The sequence below is a fragment of the Felis catus genome, chromosome A3 (assembly GCF_018350175.1).
Source record: "Felis catus isolate Fca126 chromosome A3, F.catus_Fca126_mat1.0, whole genome shotgun sequence".
NCBI classification, from domain to species: Eukaryota; Metazoa; Chordata; class Mammalia; order Carnivora; family Felidae; genus Felis; species Felis catus.
This window is the reverse complement of record NC_058370.1, coordinates 57672318-57684495: the sequence shown is the minus strand read 5'-3', so window position 1 is coordinate 57684495 and position 12178 is coordinate 57672318. Positions and strand designations below refer to the sequence as shown.

Below are 12178 nucleotides of genomic sequence, written 5' to 3'. Positions count from 1 at the left end.
AACAAACCTCGAGATCATGACCTGAGCTGAGATCAAGAGTCAGATGCTTAACTGACTGCACTACCCAGGTGCCCCAGCAGCATGCGTATTCTTAAGCAAATCTGGTTTGAAATTTGAGCAAGACTCTCCCTCTCTCTTTTTAAGGCAATTCCTTTCCTAATTGCAGAGATGTACAGGGCTCGTGGTGGGTATGTGTGTCCTCGCTTGAGCCAATTTGCACCAAGCTTTTTGCTTCTTCTCTTTCACCTTCCCCATCTTCTTCTCTTCTAGCAGATGATACACTAGAAGCATCTCTTTGGGAGAGGAAGCAAGCCTATTTATAATCTTCTGCCCACACTCCAATATCTAAGCAAGCTTGTCGGTTACTGGCTACTAATTGCATTAAAAGGCAGGAACTAATCCAGACCCTGAAAACGTGTGCCCTAAGCTCTCTAAAGAAATAGAGTGGATCAAGAGAAGACAGGCCACAGATTAGGACCTCATGAAATTCAAAATGAAGTTGCGCCCTGAGAGATTTACAATGAAAATCTGCTAGTCCATAACACAAGTTAATTTCATTGGAAGGTCATTTTGCTTATAGAAGCTGTACTGGATTGAATAGTGCCCCCCCCCCAAAATTCATGTTCCACCCAGAATCCCAAGATGGGATCTTATCTGGAAATAGTTCTTTGCAGATACAATTAGTAAAGATGAGCTACACTGGGCTAAGGGAGGCCCAAATCCAGTGACTAGTCTCCTTGTAAGAAGACAATGCGAAGGCATGGAGGAGAAAGGAAGGCCATAGGTAGACAATGGCAGAGACTGGAATGGTGTTTCCACAAGTCAAGGAACACCAAGGCTTGCCACAACCCACCAGAAACCAAGAAGAAGCAAAGACATATCCTCTCCTAGAGCCTTGACAAGGAGTGTGGCCCTGTCAACACCTTGACGGCAGACTTCTGGCCTCCAGGGCACTTAATCTTATTCAACAGAATAAGTTTCTGTTGACGGAAGCCATCCAAGCTTGTGGTATTTTGGTGCAGCCACTCTCGGAAACTCTTACTCGGGGGGATGTGTCAAAGCTGTACTGGGAAGGGAAGGTGCCTGTGAACCTGTGAGCAGAGGGGACACTGCACACCCTCCTCGTGTCCCTTGTCCCCATTCAACAAAGTCCATTAGTGCTATATCTAGCACCCTATGTGAGGATTAGTGACGACAGAGCTACTTTGAGGACTGTCCTCTCTGCCAACTCACATTCCAAAGCCAAAAGCCATTCTGTACTGGATAATATTGTTTTCTTCTTGAAATTCTCTTTATTAAAGGTATTATTGTTCCCAGGGCTAGAGGATGTCGAGGCTGAAATTTCTATTTAAAGGTAAGTGCTCACAGCTGTGAGGGCCATGCAGGAACAGGAAACCACACAACCCATTGTCATTTCCGTAACATCAGGGCAGTATAAAAGAGTCAAAAAAAAAAAAAAAAAAAAGGTCCAAAAGGATCTTTAAGGGAAGATTAAATGGAACAAAATTGGAGGCTGTAAAATGGCAGAGTGCATGAGAATTCCTTATACACAGAAGTACCATCATATTTTAAGACCCATTATTAGGAAAACCCCAAAACAACAAATGACTTTCAGCTTTCAACTCACAAATTTCCAGAAAAAACAGAGAACTACTTGTGGGTTTTTTTCCGTTTATTATCTTTTGAATTGATTTTTTTCTGTTTAACTCTCCTTCTTCATAACTCAGTATACAAAGACTAAATGTGAAAAGTCACCACTCCTGCAATATCTTGTAGCAACACCCTCTTATCTTAAAGAAGGTAATATACAGTCTGTGGTTCAGAAAGGAAATTCAAGTCCAGAGATTCTGTAGGGAAAAAGTAGGGCCAGACAAGAGCATTTTCCCAGTGAACAGCTATATTTGGCACCCAAGGATCCAAACCAGGTTAAGGAAGAATGGAATGGATTTCCAAGAGAAGTAGGCAGGGAGCAAGATCTGAGGTATCATTGTAGGAAGGAATCTCTCCACACTTGGCCCAATGAGGTGCACCCTGTGTGTGGTTTTTTTTTGCCAGGGGAGGGGACCTGGAAGGGGGGATGGGCAGCATCCAGAAAACAGTATTTAAGTACTGGTTACAGCATAAGCAAGTTGTGTGGTGTTCTGTGGAATGCCCATAGTTATCGCAGTAATCAGCTAAATATGTAAAACTTGAAAGAATGGAATAATTAAACTCTTCTTAGATAAAGAACACCAATTCATCATTCAGAGATGTAGTACAATGGTACATTTTATAGACTGCCAGGAAAGGACATGATATGGGCATAAGGACCCACCCTACCCCAGGTGTCACTGGCTCCTGCCCCAACTCCTACCTCTTATCTCAAGAAATAGACTTAAGTATAAAAGTAGGAGAAATTACTTGTTAACAACTGGACTCCAGAGAAGAATAGTGTCTACACCATTTTGAAAGAGAGAGCATGTATGCAAACAGGGGAGGGGCAGAGAGAGAGGGAGAGAGAGAGAATCCCAAGCAGGCTCTGTGCTGCCATTGCAGAGCCCGACTCAGGGCCGAAACCCACGAACCGTGAAATCATGACCTGAGCCAAAAACTGAGTCGGATGCTTAACCGACTGAGCCACCCAGGTGCCCCACAGGCCACACATTTTTAAACAATTCTGCTGCAAAAGTTTTCAGATATATCAACCGAAATTTAAAACCTGTTTGTCGGGGTGCCTGGGTGGCTTGGTCGGTTAAGCGTCTGATTTCAGCTCAGGTCATGATCTCACCGTCGGTGAGTTCGAGCCCCGAGTCGGGCTCTGTACTGACAGCTCAGAGCCTGGAACCTGTTTCAGCTTCTGTGTCTCCCTCTGTCTCTGCCCCTCCCCTGTTCATGCTCTGTCTCTCTGTCTCTCAAAAATAAATAAATGTTGGGGCGCCTGGGTGGCGCAGTCGGTTAAGCGTCCGACTTCAACCAGGTCACGATCTCATGGTCGGTGAGTTCGAGCCCCGCGTCAGGCTCTGGGCTGATGGCTCGGAGCCTGGAGATTGTTTCCGATTCTGTGTCTCCCTCTCTCTCTGCCCCTCCCTCGTTCATGCTCTGTCTCTCTCTGTCCCAAAAATAAATAAACGTTGAAAAAAAAAAAATTAAAAATAAATAAATAAATAAATGTTAAAAAAAAATAAAAAAAAAAAACCTGTTTGTCGATCCCATTTTTTTTCTTTCTCCTTCCAACTTTATTGAGATATAATTGACATATACCGTCAAGAAATCTGGATAAGATGTTTTATCTCCACACAGAAATGGACAACAAAATGTATTCACAGTTTACATGGTGACCCTAGGGTGCCCATGGACAGAGATACTCGCTATAGTCCAGCCACTCGTTCTGTTTCTGCTACTGGAGAATGACCTCACTCAAACAAATGTGAGGCACTCCTTAGAAAAAAAATGCAAATAAAATGAAATGGGGCTTTGCTTTAAATATACCTTGATGGTTTATGATTGTGAACCTAACAAGAAGCCAGCCTAGGCTTCTTCATTGCCCATCTCTGTCAGATAACAACAATCTTTTATCATAAAGGTGATGTCACTGGGGTGAGGGGCAAAGCAGACCTGGAAGGGCCGGGACTGGGAAAAGGGCTGGGGAAGGAACGGCAGATTGAAGACCACGGGCTGGGGGTCAGCGGGTACACAAAGCAGCCAAGAGTTCTGGTAAGCCCTGTGGGTGAAGCCAAAGCCAGAATGCAAAAGCTGTCGGGGAACCTTGAAGGACACTGAGTGTTTCAGTAAGGACAGACCAAGACCAATTGGGAGGATGGACAGGTCAGAGTGAAGCGGAAGGCACAGGCTTGGGCAAGTCTTGCAATTTGCAGAGTGGGGGATCATTCCAGAGGTCAGGCTAGAACAGAGTGTGAGCTGGGGAAATGAATGGGATATAGACTGAGGGACTGCCCTCTCCTATGATTCTGCACACAGAATATAATCACTGACCCTGTTTCCTTGAGTTATAGCTTCTGCTCCTGCTCTGATATACATATATATATGTATGTATATATATATATATATATATATACATATATATATATACATACATATATATATTAATATATATATGTATATATATATATATATTTTTTTTTCTAGTATAGGTAGGTGCTATGGTTTATCAGGACTCTTCAGGGCCTGATAGTCTCAAAGGCCTTCGTTTTCTGCAGAGATCTTACTTTACCTGTTCTGTGTGTCTCATTAACTGTGTGGCAGCCGCCTCTTTTCAGAAGCTCAGTCTAACTTCTGGGCTGTCAAGTACATGAATTAGTGATCCCTAGATCACTGTAATTTCAAATAAGTGTTGACGTGAGTAGAGACCTAGCAGGCAAATTGGAAGCGTGTATCACATGGGGGCTCAAGTCCTTTGGAGGATTCAGTGAGACGCCATGTACGGAAAGTGTAGCAGGTGAGGCGCGACTGAGAGATAGAAACCACACAGTAGGTTAAACAGAGATTTTAATATCAACATGTTAACGCTAATAAAGGAATGGCTGTAAGATATAAGGGGACGCTCCCTGGCATGCTAGGACTGAGGGATGGCTCCCCTAAAGAAGGACAGACTCGGAAGGGGTTCAGTTCTCACCGGGGAAGGTGTGGATCGGCCACTGGGCAGCAAAGAAGCTGGCTGGTTTCGCCAGGGGAGGTGGTATGGAGCTGCTGGGCAAACAACAAGTCACCATCCGGAGCAGGGAGCAGGCATCAGCAGTGGGTGGCGCACGGCATGCAATGCGAGCTGGGCTCAGGCCGGGGCACAGGGAGGTCAGAGGAGCAGGCTGTGTGGACAGGGGTCCGGGAGAGGGTTTACAGACAGAGGGCTGCTCACACGGACCCGTGACCACAGCCATGCCGCAGGAGGGCCATGCCAGATTGTCTTCAGCCAGCGGCGTAAGATGACAGAGGAACCGCTTCCATGCCCTTTGGCCCGGACAGGACCCACAGGAAGTCCTCCCAGTCACATGACGGACTCTTGCCCCTCCCACCGGAAGTTGCTGGAAGCTCCTACTTCCCGCAGGGTCCCTTCAGCGCCCTCTACTGAGAAACCTGTGACATGGTGCTCTCTTGAAAGGAGAAAGAAATTTTGCTGAAGGAATTCCATTGTTTGTAACAGAGCCGGTATAGAAAGGTGCCCTCGGAGCGGGGAGGGAATAAACTGGTAACTGACACAGAGTGTTGAGCGAAGAGACTGGCACAGAGTGGGTGTTCAGTGATTGAAAGCTGTGTTAGACAATTATCCAGTGTCACCGAATACATTTAAATTATTTGGAATACATTTAAAAGTTAGCTTTCAGCCTTGTTGATATTCATGGCTGTGTAACTCATTGCTATGTGTTATTTAAGTAGACACGAAGTTAAGAATCTGTGTCAAGTATTTCTCATTTCTAATTTGTTTCTTTTCTTCGATTTTCTTTTTGCCTAGGTCTTATACAATATATTAATTGCCTTCACAAAGATGCATAAATTTGAAGACATTGAGCCTGTCGACATTTTGGCTGGATGTGCCCGATTCGTTATTGTGGGGGTTGGGGGAGTCTTTTTTGGCGTCATTTTTGGGTTCATTTCTGCGTTTATCACACGTTTCACTCAGAATATCTCTGCAATCGAACCACTCATCGTCTTCATGTTCAGCTACCTGTCTTACTTAGCCGCCGAGACACTCTACCTCTCTGGCATCCTGGCGTGAGTATAAACCAAGGACCAACTCTCACAGCAATAAAAGAGAATTTAGGACCACATTGTGTGCACTTGCATCTGAAAAGGCAGGGCTTTGGGCACCAATCTTTAAAGGTATTGCTAGATTCAGGCTTTTTTAGCTTTTGTACAATCGGATTCAGGTCCTTTGCCAAACAAATATGTTCTCTGAGCATTTGTACTTACTCTTTTCCTGAATTACCTTAGCATAGCAGAGCATGGCAATTATAAGGTCAATTTCAAAGGCTCAGAAGAGCTGATCCAGGGAAGAACTAGAAGTTCAAGGTTAAAGTCTTATTTCAATAGTTCTTTTTTTTTTCCTTGAAAAATTCATTATTTTAAAGGGTAGAGGGAAGCATGCCATGAAGGACTGTCATTCCTGAGCTCTGCCTTCTGCTATTTCCCTTAAATCACACCACAGCTCCAGGACTTATCAGTGTGGAATGAAACTAGGTAGATGGGATAAGACCAGAAGTCCAGATTTCTTTTTCCTAATGAAAATATTTGTAAATGTTTATCCTTCCGTAGATCTTGGAATGAGGCTTCTTAACTTGGCTCGCCACATCTGGTCATGTTGTTTTCTCTCTGGCATTATCCTCATACCCAGCTACTCAGGCAGAAATATTTAATTTTAGTGTATAGAAATATCTATTTCAATTAAATATAATAGCGTAAAATCTAGATTCACTATTGTCCCACCTACTACTTAGACAAGGCAAAGTTGTATCTCCTCTCCTGCCCCCAACTGCCGCCCACCCCGGACTTCTTAGTGGCTCTAGAACAAAAACATTTTAAATGAAAAATTTCTCATTAAATTCTTGTAAGAAACGTTGCTCAGGTGGAGGAAACGAAAGCCTCGCTGGATCATTTCTTAGACCAGAAACAGTTCTGCTTCGGGTTGGTGCATGGTGGATGCCGTGTTCTTGTGAGGAAGTCGTGCCATGCCCACCTTCCCCAACACCCCTCACTTGCGCAAGCCCCTTGGGGAGGGAGAAGAGTAAGAAAGAAAACCCCATGGGGAAAATGCACCCAGAAAGGGGAATGGAGAAGATGCTTTCTCTGGGTAAAAACGGGAAGAGTGTATCTGTGGCATTGCCAGTAGGGAGTTATTCGTGGAGGGGCAAAATCTTGTGGCTGCTCCTAAGACTCTGCTCCTTCTGCAGGATCACGGCCTGCGCGGTAACAATGAAGAAGTATGTAGAGGAAAACGTGTCTCAGACGTCCTACACGACCATCAAGTATTTCATGAAGATGCTGAGCAGCGTCAGCGAGACCCTGATCTTCATCTTCATGGGCGTGTCCACCGTCGGAAAGAACCACGAGTGGAACTGGGCCTTCATCTGTTTCACCCTGGTCTTCTGCCAGATCTGGAGAGCCATTAGTAAGAGGCAGTAGGGCCCCCAAGGGGCTCCTGCCTGCTGTTTTTTGTTTATTTCTCTTCTTCCTTTATGCAGTGTAATGAATGGCCTAAGGAGTGAGGTGAAGCGAACTGGTTTTACTGGTTAAGGGAGTATAGGCACCTTGTAGGGACCTGGAATGGTGTCTGTTTGCTTCCTCAATCAGTTTAGAGCAATTAGTGGCTGATAAGGTTGTGCACTGCAGTAAGGCTGGAGCAAGGAGTTTGTTTTTCTTGCTTATTTGAGGAGAGAACTTTCGCATCTACACGTTTAAATATAACTCAATGAATTTCTCCCTTGCTCTTCACTGCTTTGTCAATTTTCCCCTCTTGCACCTTCAATCAGATATAGATTATAAACTGTGAGCATTTACACTTTTATTACAGGAAAAGTGAGATCTCACTAAGTGTATTTTATGGAAGGCAGGTACTGTTAGGAAACCTTCCCCTAAATAGTACAGGTGGTTTTGGTTGAAGGTTGTGTTTGATGTCGAAAAATGCAAGGATCAGAAAGTAAATCTTTATTTTTAAAAGTGCTTACTTTAACTAATGAAGGCAACTCTGTCATGTAATTGGCATCACCCCTACGAAATATGCCTAATTTTAAAAAATGAGATATCTTTTTTTAAGTTTATTTATTTATTTTGAGAGAGAAAGAAAGCATGAGTGGGGAGAGGCAGAGAAAAAGGGGGAGGGAGAGAATCCCAAGCAGTCTCTGTGCTGTCAGTGTGGAGCCTGATGTGGGGCTCGAACTCACCACCCGTGAGATAATGACCTGAGCCAAAATGAGATGCTTAACCAACTGAGCCACCCAGGTGCCCCCTGAAATGAGATATCTTGACCAAAGGCTACTTATTTACCTTGAACATTCATGTTTCTGGGGCTAGCAAGAACATTAAGTTCGGGACCACATTATATGTGCTGCCTTTTGATTAGAAGCAGTTTGATTTTAAAATTATTTTGACCAGGATTTGAAGCATTTTCTTAATTGACTTTGACTAACATTTTCAAACCAATTATAATGAAAGATAAATTATGGGAAATGACTGAAAACTTACCTTGAACATATCAATTTTAAATTAATCCCAAGTGGGTTTTAGAATCTAGGAAAGAATAACAAGAATGCAGAAATATTAAAATAGTCATAAAGGGGCGCCTGGGTGACGCAGTCGGTTAAGCGTCCGACTTCAGCCAGGTCACGATCTTGCGGTCTGTGAGTTCGAGCCCCGCATCGGGCTCTGGGCTGATGGCTCAGAGCCTGGAGCCTGCTTCCGATTCTGTGTCTCCCTCTCTCTCTGCCCCTCCCCCGTTCATGCTCTCTCTCTCTCTCTCTCTCTCTCTCTGTCCCAAAAATAAATTTAAAAAGTTGAAAAAAAAATTTATAAAATAGTCATAAAACTTACTCTGAATATATATGCCTGTTAGGGTGCCAGGGGAGAAAGAATTAAGAAAACTATGTTATGTAATTAGGTAAACTTATAATTTCAAATCAAATCATGGCACTGTTACTAGCTATTTGACCTTGGATGGACATTTAACTGCTCCAAATCTTCCTCCTCAGCCACAAAATGGTAGGCATGAACAAATTTCTTGAGTTCCCTTCAGTTCTAATACTCTAATACTCTCTAATGTCAAGAGAAGTAACACCACCAAGCTTCAGCCCAGCCTACAGGAATATAAACCATCTGAGAGAGTGTTAATATTATGGATACCTCAATATTGTTGGCCGTTGGTGACAATCCAACCCAATTCCTTCATGTTCTAGCTGGTGGAAGAGTCATCGAGAGAATGGCTGACTTGGCCATGACATAGTGAGGGACAAAGCCAGCTGTCAGAACCTAGTTCCCCCTCCCAGCATCCCAGCCTGACTCCTTGTGGCTAATAGTAGTTCACACTCAGGAAGGCTTATAACATTGTAAGTCCCTGTTTTCTATGGTTTACAGATAGTAAATTTATCTAAATCTTCCATCTATCTTCTGAGAGGAATACTACCATTACCTCCATTGAGCAGATAAAGAGACTCGGCACATCAAAAGATAAGAACCTTAGCCAAGGTCACATGACTAGTAAGTCTGTGGAGGAGCTCGGACAAACAAAACACAGTGAAAGATGTTAAATTCTACTGTCTCTCACACTGTCCAAGTGCTGGGTATCACAGGTTGCTTGCTGTGGGGCACCTGGGTGGCTCAGTCACTTAAGCGTCTGACTCTTGATTTTGGCTCTGGTCATGATCTCAGGGTTCGTGAGATTGAGCCCCTGTTGGGCTCCATGCTGACAGCAAGGAGGCTGCTTGGGATTCTCTCTCTCCCCTTCACCCCTGCCCCCCCCGCCCCAGCCCTTCCCCTGCTCATTCTCTCTCTCACATAATAAATGAATTTTTTAAAAAAATTCAAAAAGTTTTGCTTGCTGTGAGGCATGTGTGATTAGAAGTCATGGGAGGATGCCAAGAGCTTTGTTCCACAGTAAAACCTCCTCTTTAGCCAGAGCTTTAGTGAAGGGACCTTTCCCACCAGGAAGCGCTGTGTTGGTGGGAAGCTAGGACATGTGGCCACAAGGGCATGGAAAGTCAGTGTGGTAGAAGACACCTCTGTGTTTTAAACAAGCTCTGCCATCCTCCACCTTCCACTTAATGACAGTGAGAACCCCCCTTTGAGCCCTTGCCAACTTTCTTGTTTGCACTGAACCTCAGGAAGAACCAAACCAACCACAAAAGTTTTGCTTACCCGGAAGAGACCACAATCACTAAGAGAGTCCTCTTATGTTTAAAATTATACACCTCCTTTGGTTACTCATTGAGAACACGAGATGATAAAAATGTTTCTGTCCCCAAAGCAATACCCTTGCTTTACCTAGTTTTGAAAGGCGGAGCAAAATCTATGAGTATAGATTAGAAAATATATGATATTTGTTATATGAGAAAGTATCAAGATTTTATTTCGTTAAACAAACACACACACACACACACACACACACACACAAGGTAGGAAAGTAACAATCTGAAGCACTATTGTTCACAACTACTCAAAAAGTGAAAACTTTTGTAAGATATTCTATTTGGGATGGACAGTCATGGGTATGATGGAATTAGGTTGCCTTGTTTTGTGGGCGCACGCGCAAGACTTGGGTTCCCTAGTACTGAATATCTACATATTCATAACCTTCTGCTCTAATATATATTTCTCCCTTTCTAGGCGTATTTGCTCTCTTCTATGTCAGTAACCAGTTTCGGACTTTCCCCTTCTCCATCAAGGACCAGTGCATAATTTTCTACAGTGGTGTCCGAGGAGCTGGAAGTTTTTCACTTGCATTTTTGCTGCCTCTGTCTCTTTTTCCTAGGAAGAAAATGTTTGTCACTGCTACTCTTGTAGTTATATATTTTACTGTATTTATTCAGGTTGGTAGACTTCTTTCATATTTGAAATAAGTAGATTCTTTCAGGATTATGCATTAAATTAGTATAGTAATAGTATAGTGTCCCAAAAAAGGGACACTCTAATTTTTCAACGTGTGCTCAATTACTCCAGCTAAATTCTTAAATATTTCTAGATCATGTTTGTTCATCTTTTAACCTCTAAAATATGTTTTTTTTTAATCAATAAAACATATTAATCAAAATATTCCTGGGTAATGGGCAAATGATAGTTATTCTACTGTGTTTTGCTGAAAACAAGATTCCAATTAGTACTAGATAGTACAATTTTTTGTTTTAGGTGGAGATATCTCTGAGTAAACTAGCGAGAGGTTATTTTAAGGGATGGCACTAAATTCCTGTTTTAAAGCAATGCCCATTTTCATTGCTTTTTTTCATTGCTTCACTGAAAAAATTAAATCAGAACTAATTAAATAAGAATTAAAGTAAACAGTAGAGCATTTATCTAGTAGCAGGTAGTACAAAACAAAGATATGAACATTAGAAGCTCTAATAGTTTTGCTAATAGATTTGCTCTCTTTAATGAGAATCTTCAGTACAATAATATTGTTTATTTTGCCATTTGTGATCTAGGGAATTACAATTGGCCCACTGGTCAGGTACCTGGATGTTAAAAAGACCAATAAAAAAGAATCCATCAATGAAGAGCTTCATATTCGCGTAAGTTTTCTATCATAATTAGCAACTTAATAGGATGTTTTCCTTTGCCACTGGTAGCAGTAATCTAGAGCTTTGGTGCAGTGTTGTGTCCATGTCGCTGAACATAGCCTCTTTCCTTGCTTGTGCTAGTTTCTGATTGCTGCTGTAGGAAATTACCATAAATTTAGTGACTTAAAAAAAACCCACAAAGTTATTATCTTACAGTTCTGGAGATCACAAGTTCAAAATGGTCTCAGTAGGCTAAAATCAAGATGTTGCAGGGCTGCATGTCTTTCTGGAGGTCCTAGGCAAGAATCTGTTTTCTTGCATCTTCCAGCTTCTAGAGGCTTCTAGAATTCCTTGGTTCGTGGACTCCTTCCATCTTCAAAGCTAGCAATGGCCGGTCAGGTCTTTTCTCATGCTGCATCACTCTGATACTGACTTTTCTGCCTTCCATGCCCACATTAAAGACCTTTAGGATTATATTAGGCCCATGTGGATAATTTAGGATATTCTTTCTGTCTTAAGGTTAGCAACCCTTAATCCACCTACTATCTTAATTTTTCTTTGCATATAAACTAACATATTCACAGGTTCTGGGGATTAGAACATGGACATCTTTGGGAACCATTATTCTGCCTATCACATCTGCTGCCCCTCAAAGATTCACATCTATTCCACATGCAAAATACATGAACTCTATCCTGACATCCCCAAAGTCTCAACCCATTATAGTGTCAACTCAAAGGCCACAATCTCATCTAAATTTTATCAGTTCAAAAGCCCCAAATCTCAGCATCCCAGTCATCTAAATGAGGGAAGAGGAGTGATCCTCTGGGTATAATCCATCCGGAAGCACAGCTCCTCTTTAATGCCAAACCTGTGGAACTCGAGAAACAAGTTGTCTGCTCCCAAAATACACTGGTTGAGCACTCACAGGGTAATGGTTACAGATATTCCTTTTCAAAAAAAGGGGGAAATTAAAGGGAAAAAGG

The 12178-nt window shown here is 42.7% G+C and overlaps 1 protein-coding gene across 1 annotated transcript in view; it reads left to right on the top strand.

The window, feature by feature from the left end:
• SLC9A4 (solute carrier family 9 member A4) overlaps nt 1–12178 on the top strand; it is a 72972-nt gene that overhangs the window by 28793 nt on the left and 32001 nt on the right. The window contains exons 3-6 of the mRNA XM_003983882.4: nt 5447–5706; nt 6882–7099; nt 10306–10508; nt 11118–11204. Of these exons, the coding sequence (XP_003983931.3) occupies nt 5447–5706; nt 6882–7099; nt 10306–10508; nt 11118–11204 (768 nt within the window). The remainder of the gene's footprint in view (nt 1–5446; nt 5707–6881; nt 7100–10305; nt 10509–11117; nt 11205–12178) is intronic.